General features: G+C 55.6%; 1 protein-coding gene across 6 annotated transcripts in view; it reads right to left on the bottom strand.

The window, feature by feature from the left end:
• The window catches only part of SFXN5 (sideroflexin 5), a 116,710-nt gene continuing 89,645 nt past the window's right edge, over positions 1–27,065 (bottom strand). For 4 of the 6 annotated variants that reach the window (XM_030310847.1, XM_030310848.1, XM_030310846.1 and 1 more), the window contains 3 exons: positions 25,217–25,302; positions 19,169–19,286; positions 1–3,138 (listed from right to left, as the gene is read on the bottom strand). In XM_030310847.1, coding sequence (XP_030166707.1) covers positions 3,061–3,138; positions 19,169–19,286; positions 25,217–25,302 — 282 coding nt within the window. In that variant the 3' untranslated portion in view covers positions 1–3,060. The remainder of the gene's footprint in view (positions 3,139–19,168; positions 19,287–25,216; positions 25,303–27,065) is intronic. The other 2 variants (XM_030310849.1, XM_030310850.1) reach the window with 2 other exon arrangements.

Consider the following 27,065-nt stretch of genomic DNA (forward strand, 5'->3'; position numbering starts at 1 on the left):
TGCTTTAAATCCATCATTTATTGCCCACAGCTCATTAGTATTACATAAATCACAGAGATTGAGAAATTTTCTGAGAAGGTTAAAAAGACACTGCAAAGTCCCCTTGGTGTGGCCAAGGCATATGTGCTCGTGCCTCACTCACACCTGGCCCAGGGCTGGAAGAGCACTTGCCCCTGTCCTCTGGCCCTTCTGCTCTCAGGACCCCACTCTTCTCCCAGGCCAGGGGCTCAGGACAGAAAACAAGCCAGCTCACAATCAGGAAGTAGAAAGGGGGCTATCAGCCACCTTGACCCAGCAGCCGTCTAGACATCTTGGGCTTTTGGCCCCTGCACCATCAGATTATTCTCCGGAATGGGAGAAGGACATCCCCGAGCCTCAGAGAATGTTTGAAGTGACTAGAAGAAGGTGGGGGTGGGGGGTGGGGCAGTACACCAGGGCTAGAGAACCAGTTGTAGGTATGGCCTGGATTCTGGCGCAGCCGGACCAGCCACACCCTAGCTGTGGGACCTAGCTCAGCCTCCTCCCCAGTCATGAGCCAGTCTGCCCACGAGGCCTCCCTTCCTCTGGCCTCAGCAGAGTGGGTGATGGATATTGGCCAAAAGGTTTCCCTTATGGTGTTTTCTACAGCCGAGCCAGGGCTTATCTTATCAGCACGACCACTGACCCTCTGTCACATCACCCTGAGCTGTATTATACAGATCTTTTGCCAACCCCTTTCCCAAGGAGGAGTCCCGTTAGCTCACCTGAAGTTGCATTTGGGAGCATGACCAGAAATCATCCAGGAGACAAAGTAAGTAGGTTATGAGATGACAAGGCCACAGGGCTGGGGCTGGGGTGGGGCTGGGCCAGGGCAGCCAGTCCAGAGAGGGAGCTGGAGAGACCCCATCTCTACCACATTTCCAGAAAGGGTGGGAGTGGGGCTGGGGTGGGCAGTTTTGGTCTCAAGGTAAAGTGCACACAAACAAGGTCCAATGAGAGGTGGGGTAGGGTGAGTTTGAAGAGAGCTTTTCAAAAGGGGACCCAGAAACACCCAGCCTGTCATTGGCACGGTCACATTATGGCAGGATTGGCTCAAAAATACTTGCCCCTTTTTCTCTGCTGTTCTGTTCTCCCTACCTGCTCTGTGTTCACCCCTTCCTGACTGGTAGGGGGGTGCTGCTCCTCAGGAGAGTGGGGGGCCCTCAGGGCAGCATTCTGCAGAAATAGCAGGGCCAGGCTGGGAGGTCCTCACAGACAGCACGGGGTTCTGAGGGGGTACATGGTGCCAGTGCCTGTGGAAGACCCACCTTCCCACAACCACCCCTGCACAGAGGATGGTGAGAGCCGCCCATGGCCACAGCCTTGCTGCCCTGTACTAGTCTTTTCCTGCACATGCCTGTGTTCAGCCAGGTCTCTCCCCAGCTGGAGTCACCAGGGAGGTGAGGAGGCCATGCGGCTGCATGTTGAGGGCTCCATTCCAGCTGGGGGCAGGTGAAGGGTACAATGGGGCCCATGCTTCCTCTTTGTTTGCCCTGTTCACCCTCACCTCGGGTCCTGCTGTCTTCTGCAGAGCCCCTGCAGGCCTCTCCTTTTCTTGGCTTGCCAATGGGAAGAGACAGGAGCCAGCAGCAAGTGGCCTCGGAGGCCGGTGCAGGGTGAGAGGTGGCACGTGGGTGTGGAGCCACACTTAGGCCCAGCCACCCACACTGTCTCCTCCTTCAGAACTGAAAAGGGGCAAAGATCAAGTGTTCCCAGGATGTGGGTTCACATACAGAAAGTCAAGGTCTAGCTCCTGAGGCCATTCCCAAAGGGGCCTGCCCCTTTCCCAGTTCAGTGTCCACACTGGGGATGTGCCTGGGATGACCAGCATCTGAGCAGGACAGGCAAAGACGAGGTTAGCTGGAAGAGTCGGTGGGAACGCCCTGATCCAGTCCTCTGGTTCCGGATGGGGAGTAGAGGCTCAGAGAGGGGAGCAGACTTGTCCAAGGTCACACAGCCCATTGGTGCCACAGCCAGGGCCTGCAGTTCCTGGCTTGATGCTGACTCTCAGATTGGTACCTAGAAACCTGCCTCTGCACTCAGGCATAAGACCCTCCCACTCGGGAAGCAGTAGGATGGGGCAGGAAGCCTTGGGGCCTGAGAGCCCCCCAGATGGAGGTCGGTCCAGCTCCAGCTCCAGCCCCATCCTCAGCCCCACAGCCCAGCTTCCAGCCTGGTGACTAGAAGGAGGGTCACCCTGCAGAGGTCAAAGTGCAGGCCCACAATTCCAGCCAAACATCATTCCTTCTTGGGGCTTCTTGCCTGAAGCTGGGGCCTCGAATGGATCGGGATTCCATGAAGGGTGACCCCAGCCCCAGGCACTGGGCTTTGTGCAGAGGGATTGGTTCTGCAGGTTGTAGCATGGATGAAGGCCAGCCACACTCAGAGTCAACTGCCCACAGAATCTTCCAGAGGCTTCCAGTGCTTCTGACTCCCTGGGCCACCTCCTGAGGACCTCAGTCATAGCTGCTTCCTCCTGTGAGGTGTAGACTGCCTCCCCTACCCCCAGCCCAGCCCAGCCCAGCCCAGCCCAGCTCAGGGAGCCATTGGGCCCAGCCACCATGATGTCTTGAATCTACCAGCCCTTCTGCCAACCCAACCAGCCCCCTGGCCTATTCCTACTGCCACCACTGGTCCGCTGCCGCCATCTGGGCCACTGCAGCCAAGGCTCAGACTTGATTCAGATAAAAAACAAAAGAAAAAAAAACCCAAAGTATAAAAGGATCCTAAGTCTATCCCGTGGGCACTCTACAATTTTTCAGCTTCACAGATAATTGTGCTGAGTAGAGTTTTGACAACCCCACGTAAGGCCCAGAAATGCACTTGATTATTTCTTATAGGAAATGTGTCAGAATTCCTCACCCTTATGTTAACATGTGAATAGATTAGTCTCCCTACCACTGTGGGTCCAGTGCTCCCCCAGGTGGCCCAGGACCGGTGGGATCAGCTTGCCCCTCCCTGCAGGTGCAGCCGGGAGACTCCTTCCCGCCCCCGGCTCCCCGGCCTGGATAGCACTCCATCCCCAGGCCGGCCGGCCACCACTCACAGCCCCTTGTTGTATACCACCGTCCGACTACTCGTGGCCCGGGCAATTTCAGGCTCTAACTGGGACGTCTCGATCTGAGGAGAGAGTGAGAACAGAGAAGAAAGGTGAGGGGGGACGGGTGAGTGTGGAGGCTGGGAGTAGCATTAAAACTACCCTGGTGCCCAAAGTTCTCCCCCCCTGCCGCCTACTGACACATCCTCCTTTACCGCCCTCCTGCCACAGTATCCCTTCCTGGCTCGGTCTTGTGTCTTCCTCTGACGGTGTGTCCGTGCAGGTGAACGTCCCACACTCTGACCTCCTCATCTCCCAGGGCCCAGTCTGCTTCGTGGCACACACCCACTCCCACACCCACTCCCACACCCACTCTGGACCTGGTCCCCACCCAGGGCTGCTCCACCCACACTCCTGAAATCCAAACTCAACCTTCTTGGACTCCACAGTCCTTATCCTTCCAGCACCCCACTCACTATCCCTATCTGTTTTTAGACATCGAAGACCTCAAGCCCCAGACTCCCTACAGCTCAGTCTTCACACCCACCCACTCCAACCCAGACACCAGGGGCTGTCGCTCCAGCCACTCTCTAGCCCAAAGGTCCTTCCAGCTCTGACTGGCAGAGGCCCAGGTTTACAGGAACTCAACCATGCTCTTGAACCTGACTTTGCTGGGCCCCCACAGTGACCAGCAACCCGCCTCCTCCCAGCCACTTTGCCCAGTCAGCTCCTTTCCTCATTCTCCACAGGGGTCACCTTAAACCTTCTCCGCCCTCCTTAGTCACTCTGCCCTCAGCCCCCGACTCTTCCTGAGCAGAAGAGCCTTCTTCCTACTTCAGAGAAAAAGCAGAAGACAACAGAAGAAGCCCCTCGGCATCCCCCCATCAAACCCATGAACTACCTGTCCACGCTGCTCCACACCTGCCCTCCTGCCACCCCTCCCCTCAGAAGGCAGAACCTCCTGGGGTCCATCTCCCCCATGCCTACTCCGGGAGCCCACTCCCAGACTCTCCTGCTGTCTCCCACCTTCACAGTCCACTGACTCTCGACCATCAGCGTTTCAACACTGACAAGAACTTCTCATCTGATAAACTGTCCCGTTAACCCCACGTCACGCTCCAGCTACCGCCTGGTCTCTCTCCTCCCCCACAACCAAATTTCTTTAAGGCACTGTCTCAGGTGGCCTTCTCCACCTCTTCACCTCCCACTGACTTTTCAACCCACAGCAAATCTGGTTTCTGTTCCCACCACAATCCACAAAAATCCTTCTCTCCCAAGTCACTGCCACCCTGCACTTTGTGACATCCACTGGACACTTCTCAGGGTCACCGGGGGCTTTGTCTGGCTGGGCCCTCTTCCCTGCACAAGCCCTGGGATGATTCCACCCTCCCGGGGACTCCCCAGATCTGCGGGTTCTCCAGCCATGTTTCTGCCCTGAGTCCTGGGCACGCAGGGGCTGTCTACTAGACCTTTTCATGGATGTCTCACAGGCACTTGAACTCAACCCGAAAATCGAAATCGGGATTGAAGTCACCATCTGCCCCTGTCCCAACCCGGCTCCCCACACCGTCATCCGGTGATGCTCTGGCACCACCTCACCTCCTCTTTCCTTCCTTCCCCTCAAGTCTCCGTCTACCCCCACCTCAGACAGTGCGAGCCTTCCCAACCACAAGTTTGGGCACCCCTCTCGTCCTCATAAAATGGCTCAATAACCCCACTGTCCTCAGGGAACAGTCTCGACTCCTGCGCTATTCAGCCCCTGCCTAGCCTCGCCCTGCGCCTGGGGCTGGAGGCACCGCACACGCCTACTTATTGCCATGCCTCAGATACCGGGCTTTCCCCACCCTGGTTCTTTGCCTGAACTGCCCCTCTGTCACCGCCTCTCTCCACCCCCCTTGCCGGGCTCCTCCTTGGGCTTATCTTCCACATCTCAGTTTTAGACATCTTCTTCCCTCCTCCAGCCTGGGTGTGGCCACTTCCTGGGACCCCCCACAGCTTCTGGCACTTTTTGCATCTCAGTTGTATCACTTGTTTCTGAGGTTGACCGTCCACTCGTCTTCCCCCTCTCCACTTTAGACTGCAGGCTCCACAAGGCAGCAAACGTGATGTGCGATCGTGTTCATCCCTGCACCCTCAAGGCTCACTGCCAGTGCACAGGAGGTATTCAGTAAGTGTTGAATAAATGAATGGAAAGAAGGGAGGCAGAAGGCACTGGGAAATAAGGTCCCCCTGGAGGCTCTACAGCAGCCCAGATGTTGGTCTGCAGCTCCAGGGACTTAGCCAGTAAGGATGCCTGAGGGAACCTGAAAGGGAGGTGCTACTTCAGTGAGGGGGGCCTCGGCATGATCTCCACCCTAGGCAGAGTCAAGGAAGTGCCGGGCCTTTGTGGCTTAGTTCAGCTGAACCTGGTCCCAGGTACCTGCTGTATGTCAAGACAGGGCAACCCTGAGAAGTATGCAGAAGGCGCCATAGACCAGCCCTGCCTTCAAAGAACTCGGTCATGGCCAGACCGGGCATGTCAGAGGCCAAGAAGGAGGGAGTTCAGTGTGGACTAGAGCCAGTGGGCATAGTGGAGTTTCTGGGGAAGGGGAGCCCTTCCCCTGTGGTCCACGGTACCCCCATACCCAGGCTCTGGCCACTGAAGAGGGCCAAAGAGACAAGAGCTAGGCTCAGGGCCCAGGCCTCTTCCCCACCCCCTCTCCTCAAGCCACCTCTTCCCTCCCCACCCCTGCCGGCCTCCGTGTCCCCTCCACCTCACCAGCTCCCCTCGTCCCCATGCTGCCACTGACACAATGCACAGCGCCCACGCTTAAAAATCTAAATGCTTTTGAAAATGTTTAACCTAGTTAGACAAATTAGCAAAAATTTGTGCAAAACAATTTAGGTATTTAAAATATTCAATGTTTTTAAAAAACTGGAAAACTGTTCTTAGCTTTCAGCTGCAAAAACCAACAAAATATAACATCCCAGCAATCTTACCATGAGGTGTAACATAACCCTTCGGGAAAGCTGTTAAACAGCTACTGAGGCATCCTGGGAAATAGCACTTCATTTATTCAAATGCACATATGTCAGGCTTTTGCACCATATGTCATTCCAAGCTATTTACAGTAATAATTAAATCTTAATCAACGTTTAACCTCTGTAAAATGTTTGAAGAATCCTAATCACCCTTCAGACTGCACTAATGAAGGAGAAATATATAAACATAAAAGGAAAATGATGCACAGATATCACACTGGAAAGAACAGTAATTGCAAAATTGTATTTCTTTTAAATATAATCAGTAAATGATGTAAAGTAAGCCAAGGAGTATTTTAAGTTAAGACATCTTGGATGTCAGAGGTGTGAGCAGCTAATTTTGTTCTGCTACCCATAACAGATGTAGCATATTTTATTTTAGTGCCATTATTAGCAACTTCCCATGCCGGCTTTCACTGAAGCACCGAGGCCCGCATTAAAATCGGAGAGGCTGCTCACCACCACGGTGGAGGACCACGGCCGGGGCCACGGCCCACTCGACCTGCTCCCTGGAGGGTGCCGGCCTGGGTGCAGACCAAGGCCTCATCCTCCCCACGGGGGCTGTCCCTGACTCAGGTCCCCCAGGCTCCTCGCTGTGCCGAGGGCAGCAGGTAGAAGGGATGCAGGGGGGAGATGCGGGCAGTGGAAAGGCTCTGGGGAGGGGTAGCTGGTTGAGGTACTCAGGAGCAGAGGCTCGGGGACAGAGTGGCCTTCGGGGCTTTTTCTCTCATTTCACATTAACCAGCCCTCACGTCAGACGTTTATGGCTGTCAACTCCATACACCAGGGCTGGGCACACAGAGATGGACAGGTGAGATGGACAGTCTATCTCATCCATGCCCTTGAGTAGCTCACAGTCTAGGGGAGGAGTCATCTATGAAAGCACACGGATCCCAGAGAGACAAGGTGCCATGGTAACTGGGGAGGGGGTGGGGGTTACCACGTATTGATGAAAGGAATAAGGAAGAAAGACTTCTCAGAGGAGGTAGGCTGGGAATAAAATGGAGGATTTTGATAAGAGAGGGCAGGAAAAGCATTGGCGGGCCAGCACGGCCCGTTTGGTGTGGGCAACGTTGGGCATGTGGGGAATGCGGCAGGACGTGGAGGTGGGGCTGGGATGGGCAGGCCCTTATGGGCCACACGAACGTGTCAGTGTGGGCCATGGGGAGCCACGGGAGGATTCTGAGTGGGGGTGGGCCATGATCCAGACTCCATTTTAGAAATGTTTCTCTGGTGGCGGTGGATGTGGAGGATGGATCGGAGGGTAAGTGAGGGGGCAGCTGTGGGAATAAGAGAGAGGTGCCAGGTCCTGCCCTATGATGCTGCCGGCGGGGCTGTGAGGAGGGTGGCACTGAATCCTTTCTGAAGAGAAACCCATAGGAGTTGATGACCAATCCCATGTGGGGGTGAGAGGGAGGTGTCGAGGATGACTGTGCGTTGGATGACTCCTAATTCTAGCTCGGGAGCTGGGGTGGCTGGTGACGCCGTTCTCAGAGGCAGGGAATGCGGGAGGGGGACGGGTCAGGGTGGGAGGGTGACAGGCTCAGGCTTGGTCATGTTGAGTTCCCTAGGCAGAGAGGCCAGGGAGGCAGACAGCGCATGGGTTCGGGAGCTCTGGGCAGGGGTCTGGGTGGGAGAGCAAACCTGGGATGTGCAAGCACAGCCGGAGGCCCCAGGGTGGGGGAACTTGCCCAGGAGAACAGATGGAAGGGGAGGGTGCCAGGCCTGGAGAACAGGCAAATTTGAGGGGCGGCTGAAGGGAACAAGCCCATGATGGCGGCCTTGAGGGACCAGCCCAAGGAGCAGAAGCAGTGACAGGGGGTGCCAAGGCACCAGGCAGCATGGATACCAGGCACAGTTTTCTGAGTGGTCCCAATGAGGGCTGAAAGGCTTCAGTCTTCACAATGGGATTTGGTGACTTCTGGAGTCCAGATTTCCTACCCCCAACTCAGCGCTGACCCCAGGCACAGACTCTCACTTTCATCCTGGGCCACTTCAACTGGCTGTCCATTAAGACTCCTCTAGCCTTGGCTGGGGCTGGGGCAATGGCGGATCTCACGGGCGTCGGGACCATTGGGGATCTTTACCGCTGGGCTCAGCGGGAGGCCCCCACAGGGAAGACCCCTGTGCCGTTTGAAGATCACCTCTCTGAGGTGTGGGGGTCCTGGGTCTCCTCCACAGCTATCACATCCAGGGCTCTGCTGATAAATGGATGTGATTCAGATACAGAGTGCCCCGCTGCTGCCCCAACCAGAGACAGAGACAAAGGGCTGTGCTGTTGTTTTGGGGGCACCCCTGCTGCTCAGGGTGGGGGGGCTGATGGATAAGAAGCAGAAGCTGGCTTTATGTGCCATGTGGGCAGCAGATCAAATGGTGTGTTGGCCACAGAGGTTCATGGGTGGGTTGTGGAGTGAGGGAGTTGCCAAGGCCTGGTAAGGGGAATGGGTGCAGCAAGAGGGGTCACCAGTACCAACCCAGTAAAGGCTTGATGGCCCAGGGTAGTGGGCCGAGGGCAGGGCTTGGTTCTGACCTCAACAAGCTCTGAGGGGACTCCTACAAGGAGAATGGGATGAGTAGAAAGGGGGCTGGGCAAGAAGTGGCCATAGGGAGGAGGGGTGACCTAGTTCCAGGCTGGCCTCAGGGGGCAGGCAAGAGCCCCTGGCTCCCTCTCTTCATCTGGTAGACACCTCTCCAGGTACCTGACAGCCAGTTAGCAGGGGATGGGGAGCCAGAGCCCTGGAGGGTGGGGGCTGCAGGGACCAGTGAGAGAGCTGAAGTTATCAGCTGTCTGATAGTCCCCCACAAGCCCCAGAACTGGTGGTGCCAGGAGGCCGTGGGCCTGCTGGACACACACCCGCCCTGCCCAAGAGAGTGCCGCCCAGCCACTGTTCCCTGACCCTGAGGTACAACCTGCACCCTGGCTCCCAGAGAGCCTCATCCAGGTGCCCCACCCAGCCAGACCCTGCTGCCCCTCACAGCAGATAGTCCCTAACTTTTAGTTGCATTGAAAGTCGGAGGCAGAAAACATGAATCATCATGTCCAGAAACCCCCAGCCCCCCTGAGCACCCCAAGGCCCAGCTGGCCCCACAGTGCCCTAGAGCAGCCTGACTGGGTCTTCCTTGGTGGTGCGGGAAGGGTTAACCCTGAGCTATCTGCCTCTGTCTCCCGGCTCATTATGGGTGGGGGGCCCGAGTCAGGAATGCATTTGGGGCCACCGCTGCCTCTGCAGCCTGGGAGCACACACACCTGCAGCCAGGCCGGCGGATAGTTTACATATTTGAACCTGGAGCTAAGGTGCCCAGACACAAACAGGAAACTGGATCCCTGGCCTGTGCCCCATTCTCAGGGGCTTTTACCTACTACAAAGAACTTCCTCCTCCTTGCCTTTCTTCTGGTGGCTTTTCTGCCTCCTTTTCAAAGGCATGGGGCTGGGGGGGCGGGGTGTTCAGTGTGACCCTGTGACATGGCTCAAAGCTGCCTCCTGCTCCTGGCCAGGGTTCTGGGCTTCTGAGCATCTGCAGGTGGTGCTGACATTGACACGGGGTCCAATGCCCAGGCCGGCACCTGACTGACCCTGTGTGTCTGACGCCTCTTTCAGGTCTAGCACGTAAGGGGCAGCACACCCCACGCTCTCTCTTCAGGGCTGAGCAGGCCTCAGGTCCTGCTTAGGCACACAAGTCCAGGCCCCATCTTTCGTGAAGCTGTCCCGAGTGTCCTAGAGGGCAGAGGTGTTAGGACAGCGCTGGAGAGCAGCTGAGGCTTGAGCCTAGACCCTGTGGGTCAGGCCTATGGTTGCTGGCTTTTGGCTCCCACTGCTTTCCCAGTGAATGTCAGATTCCTTGGCTGGATGCTAAAGGCCTTCTGGGACCTTCTCCAGGTTTCTCACCTACTGGCTGCTCTCCATTTCTAGTACACCGTATGTTTAGCCTTTGAGGCCCAAGTCTAGCTATATCTTAATCCTCTAAGGCTGCCTCCTCCAGGAAGCCTCCCCTGATCTTCTCAAACCAAATCCATTGCCCCTTGCATTTATTTCCATCTCCATCACATCCCCAGTTGCAGGCAATTTGTTCACTAATCATCTATGAACACAGCAGTCCCCCACCTCACCCCAGTTCAAGCCGGTAGGTCCTTGGCAGAAGTTGAATCAAACTGAACTGAAGGTCCCCAAGTGTAGGGATCCCGTCTCTACTCTTCCATCTCCCCTGTGCAATGTGCACCCAGTGGAGGCTCAGACCCCCTCCCCATTTTGGGGCTTTGTACTGTTCCTGGGTGCCCCCTGGTGGATCAATCTCAGAATCCTTCTCTGTCCTCCATCTTCTCAGCTTCAAGGCCTCAGTTTCCCCATATGTGTGGTGGGAAGATTTTCTACTTCCTGGGACTGACATGAGGATAATATCAAGAAACAGGTGAGAGAGTTCTTTGGAAACTTGGAAAATCCATGTGATGCTGCATAAGGAAGGAAGGACTCCATGGCTATCCTAGAGCCCAGGCCCAGTCTTGTTCACGGGTGTCTCCTCATGGCTCACAAGGCTGAGCCCTTGCTTGTGCACAGGCCAGGCATGTTCTATGCTTCGCACATATTGATGCTTTTAATCCTCTCAGCGGAAGCTTTGCACAACCAAGCCTCCTCCCTCCCTGTCCTGAATTCAGCTAGGCTTTCTAGAAGGTCCTAGAAAGAACCAGGAGGGACAGGCTGAGAGGTGGCCCTGCTGGAGGATGTCACTGGGGCATGTGTGTGCATGTTCATGTGTGTGCTTGTGTGTGGGCCTGTGTGCACATGCAGGTTTGGGCTGGGGGTGTGGGGAACAGGCAACGTGACAGGTGGCGTTGGCGTTCCTGGGCTCTGAGTGGCTTTGCCATTCCCATCCGTCCCTCCTGGGGGGTCCTGTGGGCAAACTCCAAGAAAGCAGCGGGCGGGGAGGCGGCAGATTTCTGACGGCAAAAATAGCCCGCTTTGGAGTTCAGTAGAGACTGATTAAACCAGTAAATGAGAAAAACCCCAAACAAACAACTCCAAGGAAAGTGGGAGATGGATTTGAGATTAGAGGGAAGAGGCCCCTGCTCTGGGAGAAGGTGAATGTCTGTGGACTCAGGAGGGACACAATGCCCTCTAGACGTTGCCTCTGGCCTCATAACAGCACTGCAAAAGCAGGAGAAGCAGGAACCGGGGTAAGCCCAGATGAGCCACACTCTGTATTAGGTGTTGATAAAGAGCTCTATTTCTCAGCCCTAGGAACATCCTTATGTGTTGAAAGAGGGAGAAAGGACTATTGTCTCGAGGTAGTAGATGGGACACAGGAAACACATGTCACCGAAGTCTACCTATGTGAGGTGAGACAGATCCTAGTGTGGCTCATCAGAGAGGACTTCCCGGAGGAGCGGTCATTTCTAGAACAGCCTGAATGTAGACCTGAGCTCATTCCCAATTCTTCCCCATTCTTGGTTGGGCATTCAAATGCTTTCCCAAGAAAAAGAGAAAGAGAGGGGAAAGAGAGGCAAGCTGGGGTAGATATTTGCTTCTGGTAAGTCACAGCTTCCAGCCAAGCTGGTTCGTGAAAACTACCATTTTCCTCAGAGCTGCTGATGGGGAGAGAGGTGGTAGAGGTTCTGCTGCCAGGGGGGTCACCCATATTCTCTTCCCAGACAGGGAGGGGGTAGGGAATGAGAAGGGGGTGGCTGAACTTGACGCTCAGGTACCTCATCTACAGCATGGATGTGGCCTCTAAGAGCCACCCTCTGGGGCCAGGGTGACTTGTGGTTTGTGAGTGGTATGAGGATGTGACAAGGGCCTTAGCCTTCTTCAGAACATGCCTTCTTCTAGTGCCCCGGACCCTCTAAGGCTGAGGTAAGGAGAGGGTAGGCTGAGTGGGGGTGGGGTTGGCAGGGCTGACATGGGAGGCTCTGAGCAGGAAGCCTTGAGGGCCTCTGATGATGTCTTTTCTTCCAGTCAAGGTGTTTGGCAGAAGCTGGAGGGGCAGGGGAAGGTGGGAAGTCCTCTGCTGAGCTGTCAGGCAAGGCCAACGAGCAAAGGCCAACCAACCAGCAACTGCAGGGCATGCCAACAGAGCAAACAGGTGCTCGCTACTGGTGAACCTGACTCCTTGCCTCCCACCTGGCATGTGGTGCAGGGAAAAGAGATGCACACACATTTAGAGAGCCCCCTAGCCCTATGGAAGAGCCCACGGTTCTCTCCTTCACCTGCAGCCAGCCAGAGGCACATAGCCCATATTTTCTGTGCCCCCACTCCAGTCTCTATTGCTGCTGGGAGGCCAGAAGAGTCAAGCGAGGGTCCAGGGGCCACAAGGCAAGTTCCCAGGAAGGCCAGGCTCTGCCCATTAGCCATTTGGCAGCATTCTTGAGCCACGCCAGGCCCTCGGAGGTGGCTCTCAGAGGGCACACTCGTGCTGCAGACAAGACACCTGAGGGTCAGATGGGGTCAGCATCTGACTCAAGATTGCATGGCCTGCTGTCAGCTCTTCAAACTCCAGAACAAGAACAAGGGCCTGGTCTAATGGTTTTGCTTCCAGAATGCTAATGGGCAGAGCCATGAAGAAACATACTTCCACCACCCTATGGCTGGGGAAACTGAGGTCTTTGAGGTTAAGACCAAGGTCATATGGATAGTTGAGGCTGAGGGATGCCAGCCTCTGCCTCTGGAGGAGGGTGGGCCTGGGGGATGTGGGGTGACCGCCAGCCCCAATCCCACCTATGGACAGGGCAGAGCTCTTAGTGGCCTCTATTCCCCAATGCCTCACTCATCCACAGAAAAGCCCCACCTTTTCCTGTGGACACATTTCAACCTCACCAAATCAGCTAATTATTGACAGTTGGTGAAGAGGAGATTTCACTTTTTCCTCCTGTTAAACTGCTCCTAATTAGTTCCCTGTTACCACGGCTGGCTCGCCCGCCCGCCGCCCGCCCGTTCACGCAGTAATCCCGCTGCACAGTGCCTCATTAACCTTTTGCTCCTCTCCTGCCGCCTGCCAACAAGATGAAGACAAAAACAGATTGTCAAACAATGGCTCCGGCTTGTATGTGCAGCCCTGTTCCCCAGCCCCCGAGCTCCCAAGGGAATAGTGGGGAAAAGCGAGGGGAATGGGGTTGGGGGGGGGGGCGGAAGCCGGAGAGGAATTGAGGAAGGGAGAAAGAGGCACAAAGACAGAGAGACAGAAACAGGCAGGGACACGGGGAGAGGACTTGGCCAAGGTACTGCTTCTTGCTCCAAGGAGACATGAGGTTCATTAAATGGGATTGGAAACTCTCCCAGGTGGGGAATGCTGGCTGTCAGAGTTGGAGGGACATTCACCATCCCCTGGTCCAGCCTCTTGTGGCAGCAAAGGCTGTGGGCATGAAGACTGGACCCTGGACATCTCCCTCTAGGGACCTGGGCCGCAGGCACAGAGTGTGTGTGTGTGTGTGTGTGTGTGTGTGTGTGTGTGTTTATGCACATGTGTGTCTGGGGGAGGACAGAGATGACCACATTTGCTGGAACCCAGAGCCCCAATCTACAGAGAGGACTGTAGGGTGGCCAGACAGGCCACCACAAATCAGGCCCCACATGCCATGGTGGCCTCCACAATCCATGTGACCTTGAGTTGCCTCTGGGAAAGCCCCAGCACAGTCCTCTGCTTTATTTTCATGTTACTACACCACCACCTGACATTTGTTGTTCACTGGGTTTCTGTCCATCCCATCAGAATGGAGGCTGTCTGATACCAGGGGGCTATGACATGATTCTCATAATTACAAGAGGAAGGGAAAAGCAACCCAGCATCTATGGGGTGGGAAACAGAATCTAGGTGTGGATGGGTCCATGCCTGGGCACAGCCTGACTGAGACAGTCTTGTCCAGTGCCTCACAGCCCTAATCTACAGGTCACAGGGTCACTCACTCCCTGCACGGTGACCAGCCTGCGGTCTGGAAGGAAGGCCAGACTTTACCCCCCTGTTCTCACACTCAATTTCCTAAGGAGGTTCCCTGCCCTACCTGCTGGCCTACTAACAACCCTCCCCCTGCCCCCAGTTCTGGGGTAGAGATTAAAGGCATAAGAGGTGGTACCTGAGTGGCTCAGTTGGTTAAGCCTTAAGCATCCAACTCTGGATTTCAGCTCAGGTCATGATCTCATGGTCCTGAGATCCAGCCCCGTGTAGGGCTCCGCACTGGGTGTGGGGCCTACTTAAGATTCTCTCCCTCTTCTCTCTCTGCCTGTCCCCTGCTCTTGAGCACAGGCTTTCTCAGGCTCGCTCTGTCTCTCTCTCTCTCTCTCTCTCTCTCTCTCTCTCTCAAGAAAAAAAAAAAAAGTTTAAAGGCACAAACACCTACTCCAGAGGGTCCCTGTGAACATGGACAGGGACTCCCCATGAAGGGTAGGAGGGTTGGCTGAAGGTGCTGGAATGTTCATAATAATACATTATCAGGGAGCCATCTGGGACTCAGACTTGGGCCTTCTCATTTTATAGAGATATAAATGTGGGCTGAGGAGGGACATAAAATCCTTCCGTGAGTATGGAGCCACCATTACCACCTTTGGACCTTGGGCAAGGCATGCCTCAGTCTCCTCCTTTGTAAACACAGAATAATATTGACTCCTATTTCATAGGACTGTCATGTCCTAGTCTCCCATCTCCCCTCCCCCACCAAGCAGGCCGCTCTAGTTACTGGGCCCAGGGCCGTGCCTTTCTGCCCTGGGCTACGTGCATCCCCTCTTGTACATTCCTTCCCCCTACTGGCCCTCTCCAGGCTCCCACCCCCATCAATAGAACACCCAGGGAGTGCCACTTTCTTTACTGTTCTTGAATGGTTTCCCATTCATGAGCTTGCTTCTCTGAACACAGAGAAACTTGACTATCATTCACTTCCTAGATTGCTTTGCCTACACACCCAGCTGACAGGTCCCCTTGCTGTAGCTCACTCTGCGGAGAGCCCCTCCTCCTTGAAATGACCTTGTCCTCAGGGTCCATGGTGGTGCTCCATCAGGGTCCTCCCTCTGCTCCTGGCTGCCCCTGCCTTTTCCTGATGCCTTTCCTTCCTCCCACAATGACCTCACCCCTTCCTTGGCTTCAGTTCCCCCCAGGCACCAAAGGTTCCATCTCCAGCGAAAATCTCTTCCCAGAGTCAGAGATGTGCACACCTAACGCTAATGCTCTAGGTAACATCCCTTAAGAGTCAATAATACCTCAGACTTGAAGGGCATTGGGAGGACTTGATACAACAAGGGATGCACAGTTACCAACATGCTGACAGGCCTAGTAGATGCTTAGCAAATGGTGGATATTATTATTGTTTGCAATTTTAATTTTAAAATTAGCACCATTTTAATAGGCAGAAATACTAATTTGAAATGAGCAGCAAAACTCTCTCCCAGGGATTGAAGGGAGGATTGAAGTTCTTTCCTCAACCTCTGGGGTTAGTGGGTTGGAAACTCCACACCAATCACTGCAGGCCAACCATTCTAGAAACAAGTTCCTAAACTCTATTTCCAAGTCCCCTAATTAATTAATTGGTGTTCCAGCTATTACTCCTGTTGACAACCTTGGTGACTCTTGGCAAGGATGGGTCAGCCCAAGCAAGTCCAGACTTATTACGGCAAATCCCACTGGCTTCTGGGATGTGAGACATGATCCCCATACGGCAGAAGCTGTACCTCATTAGAATTAATTGGAAGGATGGATGGAGGGAATGAGGTCCTCTCAGCCAGTTGGCTGATGGCCTTGCTGCCACAGGTCGCAGATTGGCCTCAAAACAGCTCATAAAGCCCCCAGGCTTGCCTACATCCTAGTGGACTTGATGCAGGTGAGGAAGGGGCACTGAAAACCACATCCCTACCCTCCTTTCTCGAGAGAACAGACTTCTCATGCCATGATTACATTCTTCCCAGTCTAGAAAAAAAAAAAAAAGGCTTGGGTTTCAATGAGAGGGACTTTGGTCCATTTCCATGCCTGTTTGAGGCAGACATGAGGGAAGAGAGGAGCCTGAAGCTTGACAGGGAGCCTCTGTGAGGGCAGACCTGCTCACTGAGACCACCTTCTGCAGCTAGAGCCAGAGGCTTCGGTGGGTGGACTGCAGCCATCTCTCCATCATCTGCCCCAGAGGAACACCTGCCAAAGGCCCACTCCTAGGCTCTTCCCCCCAGAGTAGGGTGGCCCCTGGTCCCCCCGTCTCTCCACTACCCCAGTGCAGTCAAAGTGGCTGAGGGAGGAGAGAAAATCCTACAGAACAAGTAGATGCAGCATGGCCTGGGAATGGGCCTCTGGGGGTTCCTCTCATATCACCGCCTCGCTTCTGTGACGTTGGTCTGGTCCCTGGGCTGCTCTGGGCCTCCATTTCCCCAGCAGAGCCAGAAGGATGAGCAATCCTTCCAACAGGCCAGTCCCCGATTCTGTCCTGTGAGGCTTCTCTGCCCTAGGTCGCTCCCCATGCGACAGGTAGAGATAGGAGACCTACCCGAAGCTTCTGAACACAGTGGTGCCTACGAGTGTCTCTGACCCTCACCTAGAACTGCAGACTTAGCGTGACTGTACAGAGAGATGCAGTCACTTTGGCGAGTGCTTGGCACAGCCCTTCCAGGACGGGGATGCCAAGACCACCGAGAAGTGCCCTCTCTCCCACCTTCAGAACTTCTGGAGCCCTTGGCTCCATTCAGAATCTCCAAACATCAGGTAACGGCTTTTCAGCTTTCATGGGGGAAGGGGTATCCCCGGCTTCACAGCAAGGCTGGGCCCTGAGGGCATGAGGGCGTTCCTGGCACATATCACACACCAGGCTTCCCACCCCAGTGTGCCTTGGGCCCTTCAGGACAGGAGCCCCACCCCATTCTGGTTTCCTTCTAAATCTCTGGGGCTCAGTGTGGGGAAGTGACTCTAGTCCTCACCCTCCTGGGACCTCAGGGCTTGGGGCTGGCTCACTACCTCCTACTTAGGACCTTGGGTCTTCAGGGCCCACAGTCCAGGCCCCTCAGTTTTACCTTTCTGGCTTCCCTCCAGGCACCTGCCCCCAACTCCCACCTCTCTCAGGACTGAGCAGGATCAGGCCTGTAATCGCAAACTCGTAGGTGCCAGTCTGTGGCCACAGCCTCCATCTGCCCAAGAGTTCAGTGACTCCAAATACCACATTCATTCTATGACCCCCTTGGGTCTGCCTTTCTGTCAAACCTTGCCTTCCCTGGTCAGCTTACTCGCCCATCTTCACCCACCCAGCTAAGATTCCGGGGCCTGCCATTCCTCCTGATGGCTTACCGACTCCCCGAATCAGCCAGCCAGATGAAACCTGCCGAGTGAACCCTGTGGCCCTCTCAGCCCCGGCTCCTTTAGATAGACAGGCCCTGGCCACGCCCACAGACCTGTATCCTCACAGCAGACCTGGTGCACTGCCCACCCAGATTCTCTAACTTCCTTGGTCAGCTGTCTTTCCCATTCTCCCTCCGAATGTCTCCATAGTCCTCAAACCTCTGGCCTCCCCCTCCTCCACCCTTCGCCATCCTCTCTGCTCGGTCAGGAGGACACGGAAGCTATCAGAACAACTTCCTTAACCTCCCTACCCCCCAACACAATCCCCAACTGCATCTCTCTCCATCCCCACTCCTAAAGTGGGGAGCAGGCTCTCCGCAGCCAAGGCAAATCCCTTGAATCCCGGTCTGTGCTCTGCCCCGCCCCCACTCCATGGACTTTGCTCTCCCCATCTTCCTCCTCCCTCGGTCCTCTGCTTCTCTCCTGGTACCTTGCCTTTTGTATTTACACAAGCTCCCATCTCTTTCATTTAAAAAAGGGAAAAATAAGCAAATCAAAGCCTCCCTCGATCCCACATCTCATTCCAGCTGCAGGTCTATTTCTGTTTTCCCTTAGTGCCAAGCCCCCGACAGAGCCGTCAGCCCTGCCACCCTATTTCCTCACCCCTCAGCTGGGCCCACTCCTGGGGAGAGGGTTTGCCTTCATCATCTGGGACACCAAGGGACACTTCAACTTCATGGGGCTCAACTTCTCAGGAATACCTGCCCCTGCGGGCAGCCCCCCCCCCCCCCCCCCACCGCACTTAGCTCTGAACTTACCAAACTGGCTGCTGGTCTGTGGATGCCACTCCTCCCCAGGGCCTCTTTTCTCCACACACTCCCTGGCTTCCATCATTGTTTTTATGCTGGTGGCCTTAAGTCCGTCCCTCTAGCCCAGGCCTCTCTCCTGGATTCCAGGCCCAGAGCCGACTTCCCACCGGGCACCCCCATTAGCACATTCCACAGGATCCTGGAACCTCACGTGTCCATCCAACTCAACATGCCCTCTTCCCTCAAACCACCTCCCTTCGTGTCTCTATCTTGTTAAATAGTGCTCACGTCTGCCTCGTCGTTCAAAAGCAGCAAGCCGGACGCACACCCCGTCGGCTCCCGTCCCTCCCACCACATGCGGTTCTTCATAGACCTAACTTCCTCTTAAAGGACCCTCTTCTCGATGCCCACTTTCAACAGCCTGGTCCAAGCCGACACCATCTCTTGCTGGATGCCCACTGCCTCCTGATGGCTCCTTCTACTCCAGAGCTCCAGCCCAGGCTCTGGGAATCTGCAGTCCTGCATTGCACGGCCCTTCTGATGACACCTACCTTTTCTGCTTTGGCTCCCAAGTCCCCACCTCCACCTGCCCTGGGCCCCCTTGCCTGGCCCACCCTCTGCCCGTGATGCAGACTTTCCTCGGCCCCTGTAATGCGCTGTGTGCTGCCTCCTCTCAGAACCTTCACCCCAGGTGACCACAGCCTACATGTCCCCTTTTCCCCCTTGCACCTGGCCAACTCCAGCTCATCCTCAAGGCCCCATGAAATGCCACTTCCCTCTTAGGCTGGGTTTGGGGCCCCGCACTGTCTCCTCCCATGTCCGGCTGGACTTTTCCCTCCTAACAGTCCTCCCCCTTCATTTGCTAGTCCCTTTTTAATTGTCATGCTCACTGCTTGGCCTTCAGCTCGGGAGAGGTCAGGGCCTGAATGTGTCTCCTTTATGGCTCTAACCCCAGTGCCTAGCTCAGGGATAAGGAGTCAGCGCTGAATAAGTATTTGTTAATAAATGGCAAAACTGTACCCACCCGTCCTGCCCTCGAGACCTTCCCCACACTGACCTCTGACATCTGCGGGAAGAGGCTGATGGCCAGCGGCAGGGCCAGGCCGAAGGCTGCCAGGCACACAAGGCTTTGTACAGGGAGGAGCAGCCGGGGGCGCGCCTGCAGGAGAGCCGTCCTGTGGGGGAGAGAGGAGGGAGCTCCATGAGACCGGAAGACAGGGTGAGCTGCTGCTACCCACCATGCGGGGTCCCACTCAGCGTCCCAGGGCCAGGCAGCACGGTCCTGGGCCAGTGCCAACCCATAGCTAAATAGTCGTGGTGGAATTCTATCTTTGGAGCCTTCCCCAACGGCACCCTTTTCCCCAGGCTCTGCTCTGAAGGACATTGCTGGGGGAACTCTCAATCATCCATCGTAAATGAGTACTTGTGGGGCACCCATCCCACCATGCGTCCAGCTCTGTGCAAAGAAGGCCACATGTGGGGGAGACAATAGAGGAGGCTGTCAGCCCCTGCCCCTGGGGAGACACACAGCAGAGAAAGATGGCCCTCAAAGGTGGCACATAACGAAGCACTGAACAAACCAGAGTAGGTGCCAGGTCCAGGGAAAGAGACAAACCTCACACACACACATGCACACATACACATACACACATGTGGATACAGGCACATGCACACACACATACACATAGCCGGGAGGGGATTATCCTCTTCCGCGTATGGGAACAGAACACACCCCAGTGACCACCTGGTCCACGTCCAAGAGCCACAGAAAAGGACAATGACTTGCCCAAGGCCATGGCTAAGTCTGCAGGAGGCAGACGGGGCTGCTGCCTGGACTCTTGACTTCCTGCGAGTGCTATCGCTCCCGTGCTGCCCCCAAGTCCTGCCCGCAGAACACTTTGCCAGCATCATTGCAGCATGTCACAGCTGGCACCCTCCCCCCCCATCACCCCCTGCCATGACAAGCTTTGGAGGTGGGATTCTGGGGCAGGAGAAGTGTACGAAAACCCTCCCTCCAGGCTCTGGGGCCCCAGCTCCATGATAGAAACAAGGTCTCCGTCTGGAGACGGGGCCATGCCTGCTGGCCAGTATACCTTTACCTTGTTGCCCATCAGAACCTCACATTTTGTATAATCCAGCAGGCCCTTTAGTGGAGACCACCAGGCATTCTACTTGGGGAGGCTTGGGGCCCTGCGCCAGCAGGATGGGTGACTGGACTATGTTGGGTGGGCACTAAATCTGCTTTCAGTAACTGTGTCAGCGTCCTCATGACTGACTGGCTCCTGGTGTGAAAAGGATATAATCAGGGTCTTGCCCCTCTCCTACTGGAACAGGGCTGGCTATGACCACAGGCAGGTGAGAGGCTCTCCTGGAGGCAGGCTTCATTGTGGGGGCAGGCAACTGCTCCCCCACCCCCCCCCACCCCCCCCCCCCACCTCCAACCTTCCCCTCCTGGGACAAGAGCTCCTGGCTCTGAGCAGACAGCAGAATTGGGAGCCACAGTTTTCAAACTCTGGTGTCTCGGTAACTGCTAAACAATGCAGACCCCCAAGGGCCCCTTACCCCCATAAGATCTCCATTCAGTTGGTATCATACCTGGGAATCTGTATTTCAAACAACCTTCCATGAGTCTAAAACAGAAACCCTGGCCTAGGATGTTCCTGCTAAGGCACAAATAAAGCTCCACTTATTTGTTAATTCTATGCAAATAAAAGGCCTGGACACAGTAAGTGCTCAGTGATTTTGTGTTATTATTGCTGTTACTGTTCTTGTTAAGTGCAGGAAGGAGGGAGGACCCTAGGGCTACCCTCTAGCCCTTCCCGCTGGCCCAGACCCCAAGACCTGTCCAGCTGTTGAATTAAGACTGAATTGAGAGAGGGCAGTTTCATAGGAGTAAGAGCAGGTCAGGTGAGCCTCATATCCTCCATGGACTCAGCCCTAGGCCTCCTGGCTTCCATGGGAGTCACAGAAGGGCCAGGAGTAAGGCTGAAATGGGCTCTGAGATCTTTTTAACTGAGATCAACTTCTCCAGCAGGACAAGGAAGTGGGGTACCCGGGCTCACTCTCCAGACTTACACAGGAGGCCCCTTGCCTTGAAGAGGCTGTGGAGGGTGGGGCTGCCTTCCTGTCCTGTGGCAGTGACTGGGACCTCAGTCCCTGGAGGCATAGACTGGAGGGTCACCAAGGGCCTGGAGGGTGACAGAGAGAAAGAGTGAAGCTCCCTCTCTGGCAGGTGAGGGGCAGGCCCTGGGCTGAATCCCTGGGCACTCCTGGTGGGGACACTGGACAGCCTCCTTCCACATGGGGCTGTGACCTCAGCTCCTCTCTCAGGGGTGACTGGCTGAAATCTGCACTGGAAAAGGGGTCCAGAAGGCCCCAAGCCTGTGCTCCTGACTCAGGAAGCAGGCAGCCCCAAGACTTCAGCCAAACAGGAACCCCTGAAGTCCCAGCCCTGAGCAGGGAGAGTGAACACAGCAGGACTGGGGAGGGGTGGAGGAGAGGGAAATGGCAGGGAGGGATCGGAAAGGCAGCTGGGGGAGTTGAAATATGCAGATGGAGAGATGTGCGTGTGTGTGAATGCCTGGAGAAAGGAAAGACCCGGAGCCTCGGGAAGGAGGGAGCCTGGGGAGCGGCCTCAGGAACCACTGGGGAGGATGTAGTCTGAACCCCTACCCGGCTGGGACCCCACCTGGCTGGAAGGCGAACTCCAGGGCTAGGGATGCAGGGCTGAGGGAAGAGAGCCATTGCACCTGCCTCTGAGTTAGTGGGATTATGGGGAGGATGGATCTCCCAGCCCAGGGACTAAGACCATCTTCCTCCTCAGGAGGGTAGAGCTGGAGTGTGAGCCCTCAGCCCAAGGGAAGGGGTAGTGGAGAGTGAGGGGAAGGGGTGTGTGTGTGTGTGAGGGGTGCACACCCTCCGTGCTCTGGGTCGGGGGTGGTGGCTCCTCTGCTTCAGACTTGAGACTCGCTCCCTTTTGGTCTCAGAGACAGGGACACCCGGACAAGCTGGGCTTCCACCTCTCTTATGCCAGCAGGAAACCTGGGGACCTTGTCCCCGAGTGCTCCTCCCAAGCAGGTGGGGCTGAGGCCAGAGGCAGAGCCAGCAGGCCCCAGCCATGGCACCACCACACCCGCCCCGCGACAGCTTGTCTCCCCGCAGCCTCCCCGCCACCGCCGCACACTCCCTCAGCACTTGGAGCAGTCTTAGTTTGCACTCCATTAATTTGCAAGTAGGCTGCTTTGTAAGTGTTCTTTTGTCTTCTTCCCCTGGCTGTCCTGACTCTCTCACCCAACTGGGCTCCCCCACCAGCCTTCTGGGCAGAGGCCCCGCTGCTAGCACCCCTGCGTGTGGAAGGCTGCAGGGTGCACGCTGGAGCCCCTGCAAAGGCTCCTAGCCCACAAGGTGGCGAAGCGGGCAGTGCCAGCATTCCCCGGGTGGGAGACCGCAGCCGAGGGACTCTCTCCTCCACTAGCCAGGCCTGAAAGTGCTGGAGCAGGAACCCAGATTCCGTTTTCCTGCCAGGAGCCTCGGCTGCCAGTGCTGTGCGGCTCGGCCCCTCCTACCACACAGTCCTGGGGTTACCAGACAGATCTGAGGTTAGTAAGTCCTTGAGGGCACAAACTGGGTCTGGATATTGCTGAGGGATCCTGGGCTGGACTCTTTCTCCTCCCCAGGGACCCTCTCAGGAACTTCAGAAAAGGACCCACCAAACACAAGGCTGCCAGAACCAAATGGCCTCCCTGTCTCCGCCTCCCTGACAGACTTCTTTGGACTCTGAGCTGAGCCAGGCACACGGCCTCTGTGCAGATCCTAGGCCGGGAGGTTCAGAACTGGAACAATCCCACCCAACTTCCCAAAGCTATTTAAATCCCCAAACCAATGGGACACTAACCATCATTCCACTCCACTCCACTTTCTGCAAACCCAGCTCAGATACCAACTAGAAAGGCATCACAGATGTTTCCCCAGAAAATTCCAGGCCTGGGGTTCAGTAGCTTTGAAGACTGAAGCCCTGCCTTCCTCATTTGCCTGGTGGTCTCCTTGTGTGCACTTGCGGTCACCATTCATGAGGCAGCTACATACACAAGGGCCAGGGGCACCAAAGCCATTGTTCTCCCAGGATCTGTTTCTTTTTGCAACTCCCATACAAGATTGATTTTCTTGAATCCTAGTGCTTAACACGCCACACCCCTGCTCAGTTGCCTCCCATGACTCCCCCTCTTCCATGGTGAGGAAGGGATCATCTCCTTGGCTGGACACAGGGCCCCTGATCAGCTGGCCCCAACAAGCACACTTTGCTTCTGTCTGGTTAGACTCCTCAATTTCCCGCACAAAAGACCCACACCTTGTCCAGAAAGCCTGCCTTCCACAGAAGTCCTACCCTGCTCTCAGAGTCAGCTGCAGCCCTTCTCCTATGGACCAGCCTTCCCTGCTGATGGGCCCATAGTGCTCCCCCCGCCCCCCTCAAGGTCACCTTGGGCTCATTTACATACTGCCCAGTCCCACCTGCAGCTGACTTGTGTACGGGTCATGGCCATCTCTTTTATCAAAATACAGGCTTCCTGAGACCAGGACCCCACATCTGCTTCTCTCCTGTCTCCATGCAGGGCAAGGCCCAAAGACATGCGGATTATGCGATGTGATCTGAAGACCCAAGGCAGCCTGAGTGGGAGGAAGAGCCAGCATTGCGGCTGCGCTCCTGGGCCACTCCTGCCTCTGTCGTTTCCTATTGGAGAACTATAGGCAGATGGTATAACCTCTTTTCGCCTTGCTTTCTTCATCTGTGAAAAGGAAATGTTACACTTACCTCACCATACTGTTGTGATGGTTAAATGAGATCATTCATTCAACAAACACTAAGCATCTACTACGTGCCAGCAACCGTGCTGGATGCTGTGCAGGGCAATAAATGACACGCGTTTACTCGCCTCCACGGAGATTGCATTCTAGTGGGCCAGACAGATGATAGACAACGAGATAAAGTCTGCGATGTCTCTAGGTGCTATGAATAAAAATAAGGCAATGGACAGAAAAGGGAGTACTGGTGCTGTTACCTCGATGGGGTGGTCAGGGAGGGACTCTTTGAGAAGATGGCGTCGGGGCAGAGACCTGGCTGGGAGAGGACTGGCACGCAGGACACGCTTAATAAATGTTAGCTGTTATTACAATTCAAATGGTGGGAATAGGAAGGTCCCTAAACTGATCTAGAGCCCCAGGTAGCGTGTCCCCAAGCCTGTCTTTATGCCCTGAGGCACCCCCTCCTAGGCTAGGCCACCAGGAGAGTGGGAGTGGTCACTGCCTCCCTCGTACTTGCGCGAGCTCGGGGTCTGCCCCTCCAGACTCGTATTCACCTCGCTGCCCCCACTTAGAGCCCTTCCCCGCTCCTTGCCATCCTCCCAGACTCACACTCATCCTCAGAGCCTGCCCAAGCCTGCGTGAAGGTCAGCTCTGGCTCCTCCCTTTGTCCCCTCAGCCTGCCCTTCCGGCGGCATGTCTGTCTTCACAATTCAACGTCCTGCTCATTAATTATAGGATCACTCTATCGTTGCTCATATTGCTGTGTTCCCTTATGTCTTTATAAGATTTGTCATGGCAAATATGTGTGCTCAGAACACGCTTCTGCAGAAGGCAGGGAGGTTAGTACTATCTGTATTTTAAAAACGAGAAACTGAGGCTCAGTGAGGTATTGAGTTGCTTCAGGGTGGATGCCTGAATAGGGTGGCCCCTGCCCCCAAATCTAGTCTTCCTACCACAATCCTCAGACTCTTTTCACAACCGGTCCTGCACTGTGCACCAACAGAGCACAAGTATGCACACACGTGTGCACACACACACACGCACACCCCAGAACTGTCAGCTCCTCAGGACAGGGCCAGTGTTGTCCATCTGGACATCCTTCCTAGCACCTAGCGCAGGGTCCTGCAGAATAGAAGTCCCCGAATGTTCACGGCACGATTCCAGTAACACTGCCCAGGAGTGTCTGAACAAACGGGCAGAGTGGGCTGCCAGCCACTTCTGTCCCCTGCCCTGGGCCAGCTGGTTCCTCCTCTCTCGCACCCTCCTCCCCAGTGGTGGCCCCTCTCTCCTGGCTGCCCCAACTCACTTCTCCAGCATGGACATGACGATCGGGGGGAGCACCAGGATGGGCATGGGGAGGACCACTCGCGTCAGCGCCGTCTCGAGCAGGGCCTGAGGGGCAAGCAGAGGCTGTGGTGAGCAGAGCTCCCAGGGGGTGGGGGAGAGCCACCTGGCGGTGAACCCCTCCCCTGGAGCCTCTAGGTGTGTGTACTGCTGCTAAGCACATCTGGCTGGCTGGAATAATTCATGGAATTGCTCACAAAGCCTTATTCCAAACAACAGAAAAAAGCCACCCCCATCTTCCCACCACACACATTTGAAAAGAGCAGATCCCTGTCACCTGCCACATGTGGGGGAGGGGTGGCAACACAGAAGCGGCCCCAGGAAGGGGCCTGTGCCCGGGGAGGTGCCTCGGTGGCAGGAGCAGGGGCTGGGGAGGAAGCATATGGAGGACTCGAGATGCTCTAAAAACAAAGCAGGAGCTGGAAGGACCAGAGCAAACAGCTGGGGCCTGCTGAGCCGCGTGAGGCTCTTGGTGCTGAAGGAGGACAGAAATTCTGGGATTTACTTCTTTTTTCTTTTTGACACCCCCTAAAGACAAAAATTTCAAAGATTCTGCCTCTCCTGGATCTGGATGAGAGTCTTTCTTAGTGACGAGAGGTCAGCTTTGCGAGCGGGAAATGCTTCTGCTGAGTGTCTGCTGTGTCTCCATATGGGGTTAACTGGGTCCTTGCTCTGAGGGCTCCCCTGGGATTCCTGGGGAGGCAGGGCATGGTGAAGGCAACAGCTCAGAGGCAGTTCTGCACTCTGATGGTCACTGTGGGGAGTTCCTTCAAGGCTTGGGCTCCTGGCCCTCAGAGAAGTGCTGAAGAATGCTCACAGCTCATAAGCCCTGGGAGCCTTCCCCTAGACAGCAAGGGTGAGGGGTTCCTTGCTGTTTGCGTCATGAGGAGAGTTACCGTAGTCGGCCTCCCTCTCGGCACATCAGGGGAAACACTAGGCTTGCATGGGAGGATGGGGTTGGGTAGGAAACTGAGGCCAAATCCCCTTCGATGATGGACAGGTTCAGGGCTGAAAATGTCTTCCAGGAAACTAGGTCTGTCATGATCAGCCTCTGGAAGGCCTGGGAGAAGGTTCCTCCAGTCTTCTGAACAGGTGTGGGAATGATGGGGGGCCCAGCGCCTGCACAAGAACCCGAGGGTACAGTGCCAGCACCGGCACCCCCAGGCCCTCTGCCCCTCACAAGCCTTGGATGGGCACTCATGTTCTCTGAGACCAGTGGGGAGGGGAGGGCTGGGACAAGGAAAGGGTTCTTCCCACCTCAGAGGATTATAGAGAAGGCCTCACTGACAGAGGTGAGGCTTGGGGCCCATCGGGAAAGCTGATAAGGGACAGTGGCTGGAGAGGAGGAGAATGCTCAGGTACTCACAGCAGACCCGCCATGCCATCACTCAGGCTAGAGCAACACCGGCCACTAATCACCACTAGGATGAAGGCTGGGAAAGCATGGGGAGATACACAAGCCGACTGGAATTTTCTAAAAAATTCCAGTTGCTGAAGTAGGTGAGGCTGATGAAATGAGAGGTGAAAGATGGCCTTCTTGCAGCAAGATATTCTTTCCCCAAAGCCCCACCTCAGCCACACTCGGTCCCCAGGTAGGTGCCACCTGCACAAGTGCCCATTAGCACAGAACCACAAACTACCCGCTCCCATACTTCCTCTTCTTGCCCAGGAGGCTCTGAAAGCCCAGAGAGCAGGGCTCTAGGTCCCAGGGTGGGGGAAAGAAAGCTCTGGGGGGGGGGTCTCCTCTGCCCTTTCCAATTAACAGATCAGAGAAGCCAGGTCCTGAGGGGTTGGGACAAGAGATGGGATGT

Source organism: Lynx canadensis, chromosome A3 (genome assembly GCF_007474595.2).
Source record: "Lynx canadensis isolate LIC74 chromosome A3, mLynCan4.pri.v2, whole genome shotgun sequence".
In the NCBI taxonomy this organism is placed as follows: Eukaryota; Metazoa; Chordata; class Mammalia; order Carnivora; family Felidae; genus Lynx; species Lynx canadensis.